The 12629-nt window shown below is 39.2% G+C and overlaps 1 protein-coding gene across 3 annotated transcripts in view; it reads left to right on the forward strand.

The window, feature by feature from the left end:
• The window catches only part of LOC114031509 (protein SCAF8), a 209883-nt gene that overhangs the window by 70745 nt on the left and 126509 nt on the right, over positions 1 to 12629 (forward strand). For all 3 annotated transcript variants that reach the window (XM_027846628.1, XM_027846629.1, XM_027846630.1), the window contains exons 10-12: positions 7486 to 7617; positions 7835 to 7947; positions 9142 to 9335. In XM_027846628.1, the coding sequence (XP_027702429.1) occupies positions 7486 to 7617; positions 7835 to 7947; positions 9142 to 9335 (439 nt within the window). The remainder of the gene's footprint in view (positions 1 to 7485; positions 7618 to 7834; positions 7948 to 9141; positions 9336 to 12629) is intronic.

Raw genomic sequence — 12629 nt, forward strand, 5'->3', positions numbered from 1 at the left:
TTTGTAGGCAATAGAGGAGTGAGTAGACAAGGAGAGACTGAAGGTAAGTGAGGGAGTACAGAATCACAAAAGGGGTATTCTGCAGGAGAAGATGGGATGGAAAGGGGTTAATTGTGCAAGTAGAGGAGTTGGCCTTGGGAAGGAGAAGGACCACCTTATCTTGATAAGGTTGAAGTAGGAGATAGTGACAGAAGGCATTTGAGCGATATGATATGAGGGGAGAAGGAACTCTGGGCAAATGACAGGGAAAATGAAAAGGATTGCCATTCGTTACCAAGAGCCCCATTGACAACAGAAAACATAAATTTTGGGGGGACCCACTTAGTGTGACTGTAGTTTTTAGCCTGCGTGGCTGTTATTGTCTTTTTATATTCAGACAGTTTTTCCTCCTAGTGATGTCACTATTTGGTTATAGTTTTTATTTCTAAGGTTGAGCAATTGTGAGTGCTGTCTTTCTTATTTCCCCTTCCAGCATATCGTTGGACATATTTATGATTAATAATATAGAGGAGTTTACTCTTGGGCTTCAGTTATTTCATCTGTAAAATGAAGAGGTTGGATTGGAGGATCTTTCAGGTGTTTTTCTCTCTTCCTCTCTGTATCTCTCCCTCTCCCAGAATTTTTTATTGTAATAAGTAGAGTATCCTCATGACAAATTTGGCTTAATATAGCAAAAGTTTGTTGAGCATCTCCTGAATTTGTTTTGCTGATACTTTGACTATCCTTTTTATCCAAAGAGAGTAGAATACAAGGAAATAGTATTTAAGTCATTTGAGTTTTACAGGAGATTGTGTTACGGAGAGCGTTTCTATAGGATAGAAAACTGTACCTAGCTGCTTTCAGTTTATTCTCATCTAGAAGCGTTGGCCTTTACTAGAGAGTGATCCAGTCCTATATACTTCTCCATGAAGAGAAGGGAAAGAATATATATAATTCCTGAAGGAAAAAGTTGTTTAAAATTTATAATTAAATTAGGTGGATGGAAGGGTACTCAAGTAAAAGGTTAACCAAAACACGTAAGTTTAACAAGATATTAAGTGGCTACTTATATTTACATGTCCTTTTCCTTTCCTTTATTAATGTATTTTATTCTATTTATATCCTTTGTCCTTTGCTCTACCTTTCCAGCTTTATTTCCTGCTACACCACTTTATGTGCTGTATTCTTGGTATAGCCACTCACTGCCCCATATACTTTGAAATCTCACCACTGATGCTTATTTACTTGTGTGACCAGAGTGTATGGAGTGTTCAGGGAGGACTCGCACCTCTGGTGTGAGGGCTTTCCAGATTCTTTTCAGGACTGCTTATCTACCTTTGGTGTCCACCTGTCACCCAGCTCTTACCTGTGACTCCAAGAAACTGTAAGCATACAGAGTGACTACACCCTGCTTTACCATCTCAGCAGATTTGCTAAACCAGGTTCAGGGTAATCCAATCAGGGCAATCCAATCAGGGTAATCTAGGGTCCCAAATACATTGGTGAATTAGGGGAATGTCTATGCTAAGTATGTAAAGACTTCCCCTGGAAGGATGGGCAAATGAGAGCAGTTTGTTCCAGTGGGCCATAAAGGTGGTGGAAGCAGGTGCGATGGAGGGCCTAGAGTTTGGTCAGATGCTGCATCCCTGCTTATCAACAGTTGTCTTGATTTTTGTCTTGCCACTGGACTTCAGTGACTTTGGAAGAGAGAGTGAGGCTGATAACTGTATAACTCTGCCTTACTTAAATCCAATTCATGCTCAAGTCAAGATGTCACTTATCATCCATTATTTTACTATTTTATTACCTTACTACTTAACTACTTTATTATTTTACTGTGTTATTAGTTTACTATCTTACTATCTTACCTATCTTCAAGTCCTGCATTAATAGGTGAGTGACAAAGCAGTAGGTGCTGATACACTGGGAACTGTAGTTAAAAGACTGCATAAGAAGGCCCAGGGCATACAGTCATCTTCTCACTGGACTTACGCAGCAGTGGGATTAAGCAGCTCTCTGGGTGTTTGAGCAGCTTTTTTTATAAGGCAATTGGGGTTAAGTGACTTGCCCGGGGTCACACAGCTAGTAAGTGTCAAGTGCTTGGTCTGAGGTTGGATTTGAACTCAGGTCCTTCTGACTTCAGGGCCGGTGCTCTACCCACTGCGCCTCCTCGCTGCCCCATGAACAGCTTTTTTTAAGGACTGTACTGCTTACCTCCTGGCATGAGGATTGAGCTAAAAAAGATGCTCCCAAAATTGTCTGTTTTATCTAACCCTGGCATGCTTACCATGCCAGGCAGGATCCCACCCTAAGGTCAAAACACAAAAAAAGGTACAAAAATTTTTGTGAAGATGATTCCAGGCACCATTGGTACATGGAATGTCTGCATGCTCATGAACTACTTGAAATCCAGTAGCATGAAAGACAAATAACTCTTGTTGCAAGTTAACTCAGCCGGTATCGCATCTAAATAGTGGCCCTGAGTGAAACAAGGCTGGCAGATAACAGCTATTTTACCAAAGTCAGAGCTGGATACATGTTTTTCTGAAGTGGCAGCTATGATGAATCAGATCTAATTTAGTAGCAAACTTGTATGCTTCCAAAAAGGAGTGAACAACAGGCTCGTGACAATGCGACTGCCACTTGCAGGAAAGTGCCATACCATCATCAGTGCATGTGCTCCCACCGTAACGAACTCCAATGCAGTCAAAGAAAAATTTGTGAAGACCTGGAGATCCTCATCATTAGTGTGCTGAAAGAGAACAAGCTTCTAATTTTGGTTGACTTTAATATCAGAGTAGGCACAGACTAGTAGACACAGCAGTAAAATCTTGGAAGAAATGTAATTGTTAATAGCAAAGCAGTGGACACTTACTGCTGAAGACTTGTGCATCTCATGACATCATCACCAACACTGTTGTCTGTTTCCCTAAACTCAACAAAGTGTCATGGATGGGTCCTCACAACAAGCACTGGCATTTAATAGTCTATGTCATTGTAAGGAAAAAGAGACAGGATGTGAGAGAGATGAAGATGTGTAGCACAGCATGCTAGACTGATCATAGACTTATCCTGTCCAAGCAAAACATTCACATTCAACAAAAGCAGTTACCCCAAGGCAAGATGACTATCAAGAGACTCTACGTCAACAGATTAGAGGGATTCACCCTGCATGAACAGTTTTTTGCTGACCTGGAGGGAAAACTGAGTAAACACACATCAACATTAGAGCAGAAAAGGAGTGGGCAGCTTTCAGAGATTTGGATACAGCACTGCATTGGTTGATCTGGGCCAGTGCACTCACAAACATCAGAATTGGTTTGATGAAAATGATGGCATGAAATTCAGAAGCTACCAAATGAAAAAGGAGAACTGCAGAGGGCATACCAGCAGGACAGTTCATATGTCTCTAAGAAGGCAGCATTTAACTCATCAAGAGTAAAGTACAAGTGAAGCTTAGAGAGTTTCAGGATTCTTGACTCAGTAAGAAAACCGGTGAGATTCAGTTTTACACTGATAACAGTAATCTAAAGCACTTCTATAGTGCACTTAAGACTCTTTATGGGCCAAAGACCTTTGGTGCATCTCTGCTATTCAGCACTGATGAAACTGCCCTGATCCATGATAAGGATTTGATCCTGAAAAGATGGGCTGAACACTTCCATGGTGTTCTTAACAGACTGTAATCAACCAGTACTGAAGCCATTGACTATATCACCCAGGTTGAAGTCAGTCCCTCTCTAGCTTAGCTTCCAACTAAAGAAGAGGTATTGAATACCATTGGGTTCTTTTCATTTGGCAAAGCACCTGGTGCTGATTCCATTCCAGCAGATATCTACAAGGCAGGGGGTCCACTGCTCTTATAGAAGCTGTCTGAAATCTTCCAGGTTATATGACAAAAGGAAGTTATCCCCCAGGAGATAAGAATACCTCCATTGTCCATCTCTAGAAAGGAAAAGTTCACAGGTTTTCCTGTGACAATCACCAGGGGTGGTGGGGTAGGAGGGGAAAGGTGGAATCTCTCTCTTAGTCATTGCTGGCAAGATTCTTTCCAGAATCCTCCTTAATTTGCTGATCTTTACTTGTAAGATGGTCTCTACCCAAGAGCCAGTATGACTTCAGAAAGGGCTGAGGGATGGTTGACATGGTGCTGGCTGCCCAACAACTGTAGGAGAAATGCCAGGAGCAGAACAGAGGTCTGTATGCAACATTCACCAACCTCGCCAAGGCCTTTGATGCTGTCAGTCATGGGGACTTGTGGGAGATCATGGCAAAATCTGGTTGCCCAAAGAAGTTCATCAGTTTTGTTTACCAGTTACATGAACGGCATGCTTACATAGGTTCTGGATAAAGGATGATGCTGTCACTCTTTTCCAGTCACCAATGGAGCAAAGTAGGTCTGTGTCCTTGTTATGATTTTTAGCATGATGTTTTCCATGATGTCATCAGATGCCTTCAGAAAGGACTAAAATGGCATCAACGTCAACTATCAGACTGATGATACACTATTTAATTTGAAAAGGCCACAGGCCAGGACTAAAGTGAAGGGAGAGTAGGTACATGACTTTTGTTGGTGCAGATGATTATGCACTCAATGCAGCCTCTAGGGCTGAGATGTATGATCAGAGTTTGGATCAGTTCTCTGCCACTTGTATTAATTTTGGCCTGACAGTCAACATCAAGAAAACGGGTTCTCCATCAGCCAACACTGTACCATCCATATGTGGATCCACTAGTTATAGCAAATGGAGAAATTTTGAATACTGTGGATAAGTTCATTTACCTTGGTAGCATCCTTTCCAGGGATGTACACAAAGATGATAAAGGTGATACACTCATTGCCAGAGCATGCTTAATGTTTGGAGGCTCTGAAAGAAAGTATGGGAGAGAAGAAGTATTAGACTGCCTACCCAATTGAAGGTCTATGGAGCCATTGTGTTGACTTCATTGTTGTATGTCTGTGAAAACTGGACAGGATACCTGTGCCATGTCAGAAAATTGAACTACTTCCATTTGAATTGTCTTAGGAATATTCTGAAGATTACCTGACACGATAAGGTACCAGACATTGAGGTCTTCTTTTGAGCTGAACTGCCAGGCATTCAGACTCTACTACAGAGAGTACACCTTTGATGGGCTGGTCACTTTGTTCAAACGTCAACTGTATGTTTGCCTAAAACAGAGGTTCCCAAACTTATTTGGCCTACTGCCCTCTTTAAAAAAAAAAAATTACTCAGCACCCCCCCTGGGGTTAGATTAGGTTAACTCTTATTTTTATTCAACACCCCCCAGTTGCACTCAGGGCTACTACCTTCCCTACCCCATTGTTCCAGCACCCCCCCGGGGGGGCAGTATCGCCCACTTTGGAAATCTGTGTGCCTAAAACTCTATCTCATGGAGAACCCACACAAAATTCAGAAGGAGCAATACAAGAACACTCAGGTTTTCGCAGAAGAACTTTAATTGATGGTGAGACATGGGAGACACTGGAGGATCTTCCATCATGGCATAATTATATCAAAGAAGGTGCTGTGCTCTGTGAGCAAAGCAAAATTGCAGTAGCTCAAAGGAAACATGAAATGGACAAATCTAGAGACATCTCTATCCCAAATGTTCAAACAGACTACTTGTGCCCAACCTACAGTAGAACCTTCCAAGCTCATGTTGGACTGATGAGCCATAATCAAACACACTGTACCTTGACCCTGACATAGTGATGTTATTGGGCCTCTTTGAGTACAGAGTTTGACAACAACATCTGTATGACCTTGGGCACTGAAACTCTCTGAGGCTCATTTTCCTTCTCTGAAAATGGGGGGTATAGTTTAGACTACACAGGAAGTATCATACACAAGGACTGCAACACTCCAGAGTTCTACCTGAACCAGATTAAATTGTTATTGGGAAATAGTTAAAACAATAGAACATGGATACTATTACATTTAAAACTCAAGTCAATGTGATTGGTGGCTGCCATTTCTGTTTGAGTTTGATATCACTGGACTGGATGATCTCTGAGGTTCCTTCTAGCTTTTAAATTTATGATCATCCTGCCTTCCACCCTCACATACATACATTCACAGCCACCTACAGATAGTTACCTGCTTCTGTGCACATCATTTATTATGTCTGGAATACATAAGGAATTTCTACTTACCTCTTCAAAACTCAACTAAAAATGTTACCTCCTTTAGGAACCCTCCTTTATCAGCCCAGTTAGTGATGACCTTTCTCTTCTTAGATCTCAGAAACTCTTTTGCTTCAATTTCAGGTGCCAGTGTTTCATCCAGGGATGTACTGGTAAATGTTTAAGAACTAGTTTTCCCCAAACACACAATACACTTTATAAATTTAATCTGTATTATTACACATTTTTCTCCATAATTTTCTTAAGTTTAGACAATCAGTAAAACAACCAATTCCTGATTTGTAGAATTCGTCTATTTCAGAGGTATAAATGATCACATTGAAACTTTAATAATCAACCCTTATGTGCCTGTGTAAGCCGGCTCCAGTACACTCCTGATCTCACCACTTCTACCTTTCTTCAAGATTACCTTGTGTCAGTTTTGTGTATACTTTATATGTGCATATTGTTTCATCTATTAGAATTAAATTCATTGAAGGCAAATACTGTTTGGCTTTTGTCCATTTATCCCTAGTGCCAAGCATAGCACCTGGCACTTAGTAGACCCTTAATAAATGCTTGCTAGATTGTTCTGATTACTGTACATAGGGAGATTTAACTTGAGCAAGAGAAGACTTCAGGGTACTTGATTGCAGTCTTTAAGTGTTTGGATAACTACTCTCATGTGGAATCAGTCAACATGCATTTATTAAACATCTGTTAAGTACCTATACAAAGTATGGTGGGATTAGATTTATGCTGAAGTGCTCCGAAGGGCAGAACTAGGAGCAGTGAAGTGGAAATTATAGAGGCTAGTTTCAGATCTATTGTAAACTTCCCAACAATTAGAGCTATTCAAAAGAGCTTTGTGCTCCCTTGGGAAATATTGGCTTCCCATCATTGGAGGTTACATATGTTGATTGCTGACTTGTCAGTGATTTTATGGACAGAATATAACTCCATAGATCGCTTTCACTCTGGTTCCTCCCTCTGCTGCCCTCCCCCCAAACCCCACCCCCACCCCCCAAAAAAAACAAACATTGGGTCTAGAGTCAGGGTCAGACAGACCTAAGTTCGCGTCCAGCATCTGACACTTACTAGCTATGTGACCCTGGGCAAGTCATTTCACTTTTGTCTACCTCTGTTTTCTCACTTGTAAAATGGGGATACCTACCTCCCACATTGTTGGGAGGATCTAATAAGATATTTGTAATGAGCTTAGCACAGTGTCTGGCACATAAGAGGCATTTTAAAAATGTTTGTTTCCTTCCTATTTAATCTCTTTTATGGCATTAGGTACACTGGAATACATGTGAAATTATGTTCATATGTCAAATTGGAATATGATGACATTTTCCAATGTGCACTATTTTCCGTAGGTAACCACTCAAGAGAATCCAGAAAGTACGTTTGGTTCAGAGCACTCTGCGTCACCGTCACAGGGAAGTAGCCAACAGCAGTTCCTTGAACCTGAGACAAACTTGGATGATTCTATAGATATTCAGCAACAGGTAGAACTTCATTTATAGATCTAGGATTTCTATTATAAGTTACAGATTAAAAAATGCTGCCACTTTTATAGTATACTTTTAAATGTAACTAAAAACAGTGAGTGTTGAAATGCTGTAATAAGTACTTCTTAAGGCTGTTATCTTTGGTATAAAATTTGCTTTGAATGTTGTCAGGATGTTTTCTTTTGCTGATTCTTTTGTTCTTTTCTGTGTCAAGGACATGGAGTTAGATGAAGGGCAAGATGTTGCTGAGGAAGAGATCTTTGAGCAAGAAGAAAAGAAAGTGCCTGTTCGCTCTAGATCAAGAACACATTCAAGATCTCGTTCAAGGTTTTTTAATCTTTCATCTTTTGAAGTGCACGTTTGTGCTTTAAGTGTAGTCTTTGTACTTTTACCCCAGGTGTAAGGATGTTACTGTTCTTGACATAATAACATCCTTTTCTTCAATTTGCAGTTCTTTTAGAATTCAGTGAAATGATGCAGTTATGCAGAACTTTGAAACTGACTTGTATAATGTTTTCTCCTACTCACAAAGTACTTTCATGAAGCCTACTGATTATATCATGTCACAAAGCATTGTGTGACTTGGGATTTTACCTGATTTTGCATAATTATACTAAGTTAGCTGTGACCAGTAGGGGATATAAGGAATTATTTATGAGGGCAGGTAGGTGGCACAGTTGATAAAGTGCTGAACCTGGAGTCAGGAAGACTCATTTTTCTGAGTTCACATCTGGCCTTAATAGCTGTGTGACCCTGGGAAAATCACTTAACCCTGTTTGCTTCAGTTTCCTCCTCTATAAAATGAGTTTTAGGAGAAGGAAATGGCAAGCCATACACAACTGAAAAACAACTGGACTATTTGTGAAGTAGTAATATTTAGCCATTAGAACTACATTTGCCTTGCAAGCTTAAAAATTTAGAAGATAAATCATCCACCGGTACTTTTTGTGGTAATGAGATCTCATTTTAGGTCGCAGAGAAACAGTATTGGTCCATTAGATTCAGAGAATTTTGAGCCAGAATGAATTTTACCAGTCCTTTAGTCCACTGTGCTGATTTTATGGATAAACAGTGATGAACTTCAAACTCACATCCTCTGACCCCTAATCCAGTGTCCTAACAGTTGCCACACACAATGATATCTTTATCATTGTTCCTGCTTTACTGTCCTCCAAGCCAACAGTGTTGTTTTACTAGGAAAGCTGTAGTGGAAGAGACACAAAAAAAGGTGAAGAGCTTCCTTAGCATGTTTCACTTCCCCCCCACCCTCCTCGCCTCATGAAACACATCTTTGAGGTCTGTGGGTGTACAAACTGGCTGAGCAAAGATAGAAGAAATTATGAATTTTGACATATAAATTTCATAATGATCTTTTGAGACTCATCTATAATAGAAAAAGTACAAGGACCAAGGCAGTAGTGGTAGTCTGACTGCCCCTTTCTCTTGAAATGTGAGCCCCTTCAAATAGAACTTGTTTATAAGGTATTCGAAAACATATTATATGTGTGTATTTTTTAATAGGTCACCAAGAAAACGAAGGTCTAGGTCACGATCTGGTTCTCGAAAGCGGAAACACAGAAAGCGATCTCGCTCACGGTCAAGAGAAAGAAAAAGAAAATCTTCCCGTTCCTACTCTAGTGAAAGAAGAGCTAGGGAAAGGGAGAAAGAAAGACAGAAAAAAGGATTGCCTCCAATCCGATCTAAAACATTAAGTGGTAAGTATCATCTACTCATATTCCTAGATCCTTTACCTTTAGGGAAAACTAGAGAAGTTCTTTTGCACTGTGAATCCTCTTACTGAGTATTCATTTGAATGATACTTTGTGGAAAGAAAAGTATAGAAATAAGTGTAGTAGAAAAAGAGAAAGTAGTAAGCAGTCTCCTACAACAACTTATTTTACTTCCCAAGTCATTAGGATTAAATAAATAAATATGGCTTTCTAACATCTCTGGCCATTGCAACTGATTTCTTAGTGCTGCATAGTTTCTATTAAAATTGATAAATGCAATTTAGAAAACAGTTATAAGTCATGACACAGTAACATTGTATCTAGTCAGCAAGAATTTTAACGTATACTTTCAACTCCCATTTCTTTTCTCAAAAGTGGTCTTTTATTAAAGAAAATTTTCCTTCTTCACAAATATAACCATACTACACATACTATGATACCTGTGTATCATAGTGTAGCCCAGTTTCAAATTTGAATTTGATTTCTTTCACTTCAGACTTAAGGTGCAGTGCCCTACTAGCCTTGGTTAAAGGGCACTGCTTTTTGCTAATGAAATTACATTATTTTTTGATCTTATGGGAAACTACTAAGATAGAAGTATATGTCTCTTATAGAAAGACAACACAAACTATACCTGTATTGATAACTAAATAATAGAATAGTTAGCATTTATGTAGCAGGTCAAAAATCATGATTGCACGCATGAAGTAAAAAATATTAAGGTTCTTATGCTAGAGGCAGTATAAATTTTAGTTAAGAGACAGACCCTTCAGGAATTGACAGTGTTCAATAAGGGCAAAGCATTCAACCTATCCATTAGCCCTCCTTTTAAAACAAGGGCATCAAGTTTATGTTACCCTGCTTAGTCTCTTCTGGAATAAAAAGGGGAAAAAAGTTATATGTGTCGTTTAAACAAGGTTTGAAAACATTTTAAAGAGTTTTTGGCCCCAGGATCTTTCTATTTCAATTTTTGGAGGTCAGATTCATTTTCCTTTTGGTTGTCTTATTCCAGTAGTGCAGGATGGGAAAAATTTGGCTTTTGGACACACTCCCACCCCACCTTACTTCTAGGTTTCAATATTAATTACCATCTTTCCCTTTTTTGTATGTTGTACTAGAACTCAATACTCTTACATGGTTCAGTGGGGGTGGGGGCGGGGAACATTAGATGTGGAGTCAGAGGATCTGGGTTTTTAGGATCTGCCATTCACTATCTGTTGGACCTTGGGCAAGTCCCTTCATTTCTCTGGGCCTCAGTTTCCTCAGCTGTTCGACTAGATGGTTTATAACATCCTTTCATTTCTAAATTTATGAGCTGTTGCTCTCTGTCCCTTTGATAAAGAGAGATTTTTACCATTCCCAGCTATGGGCAGTAGATAAAGGAGGGATGGGTGGAGGGATATTGAAGGAGTATTGAAATTCACCTCTGGCTAGATAGCTATATCGTGAACTGGAGGTTAAGGGATTTTTGAGTGCCCAACTTTCTAGTCATTGTGTAGAATGATAATGAATCTGTTAGTTTCCCCTGTTTACTTAATATGATAGCCAGTAAAGCCAGTAAGCCTCCCTACTTCATTCTCTGCTGAATTTCAGCTGAGGTGAGGTTTCTTGTTTTCCTTAGTTGGCCATCCTATCAGTTGTAAACCTCCAATAACTTGGGGATTTTAGATCTGCATACTTCAGTTCTGTTAGCATGTTCATTTGGCCCTACCCACGGATACATAGTATATTCTTCAAGTTTATAGTCTCAGTCCTGTAAAGACCAGTTTAAAGTTTTTATGGTTCACGTTTTATCATTTAGCAATACATGGCCCACATTGTTATAATGAAATGGCCTTTATTCAAGTTAGCTTATGTGTAAGGTAAACCATAAGTTAGATTATAAATCTTTTTCTTTAGAACCAGTGTATAAACTCCTATGATTAAAGAGATATTTAATGCATACAAGATGTCATTAACCTTGGAAATTGAAACCTGATGAATATATATTTTCTAATTGTTCTTTCCTCCCAAGAGCCCTAACCTAAACCTGTTTTAGGTGGTCACATAAAATTTTTGTATTGTACATATAAAATGCTTTAAAAATTACATTTTGAAGTAATGCAGATTGTTAAACAGTAAAAATGAGTATTTTCAAAAACAGTGAAAGACGGGCAGCTGGGTGGTCCAGTGAATAGAGCACCTGCCCTGGAGTCAGGAAGACCTGAATTTAAATCTGGCATCAGACACTTTGACACTAGCTGTGTGACCCTAGGCAAGTCACTTAACCCCATTGCCTGAACCCTCCCCCCTCCCCCCCCCCAAAAAAAGTGAAAGAAAGATTTGCTAAATAAATTTGTTGTTTAAATTGTTGGTGTAGTCAACAAATATTATCTAATACTTCAATATTGGATGATACAGTACATTTTGAGCTCTTTGAGGGAAGGGACTTGCACTTACGTCTTTATATACTCTGCAGTTAGCATATGACTAACAAGTAGTAAGTGCTTAAATGCTTGTTGATTTACTGATGAATTGAAAATGTACTATATTAGGCATTGTGGAAGGTAGTAGTCATATAATTTCAGGGTTGTAAAGGACCCCAGAGGTCATCTAATGAATTCCATATTCATCATCCCACCAAGTGGTCATTCAGTAACAGCAAATTCACTACCATCCGAAAGCATTTCATTTGATTTTTTTTTTTTTCAACTTGAGGTGTTTGATAAATTTTCCTTATGTTGAACTAGAACAGGCTTCTCTCTAACTTCCTGCTATGGATTTTCCTCATGGTCCATTTTATTGTATGTTATTTTTTATTTTTTTATTTTTTAGGCAATTGGAGTTAAGTGACTTGCCCAGGGTCACACAGCTAGTACGTGTCAAGTGTTTGGTCTAAGGCTCAATTTGAACTCAGGTCCTTCTGACTTCAGGGCCGGTGCTCTATCCACTGCGCCACCTACCTGCCCTTCATGGTCCTTTAAAAAGTCCATTTCTTACTCTCCAAGATACTGCAGATGTATTTGAAGATACCTTTTAAATACCTTCTTAAGTCCTCTTTTCTCTGCTTCAGACTTCCTACTTCCTTCATCCAGTCTTCATGTAATGGGGTTTTGAGTCCCTAACTCCATCTTGTCAGTGACTATTGTGAAATGTGATGGCCAGAACAGAATACTCAACAATGTGTTACAACTAACATTTAAAGTTTCTTTTTTTACATGTATCTCTACTGCCTGTCCTAAAGCTGGCACTTAAAAGATTTGTTTATTGATTTATTGGGCAGTATGTATACTTGATTGT

The sequence above is a fragment of the Vombatus ursinus genome, unplaced genomic scaffold (genome assembly GCF_900497805.2).
Source record: "Vombatus ursinus unplaced genomic scaffold, bare-nosed wombat genome assembly UNPS02015175.1, whole genome shotgun sequence".
NCBI classification, from domain to species: Eukaryota; Metazoa; Chordata; class Mammalia; order Diprotodontia; family Vombatidae; genus Vombatus; species Vombatus ursinus.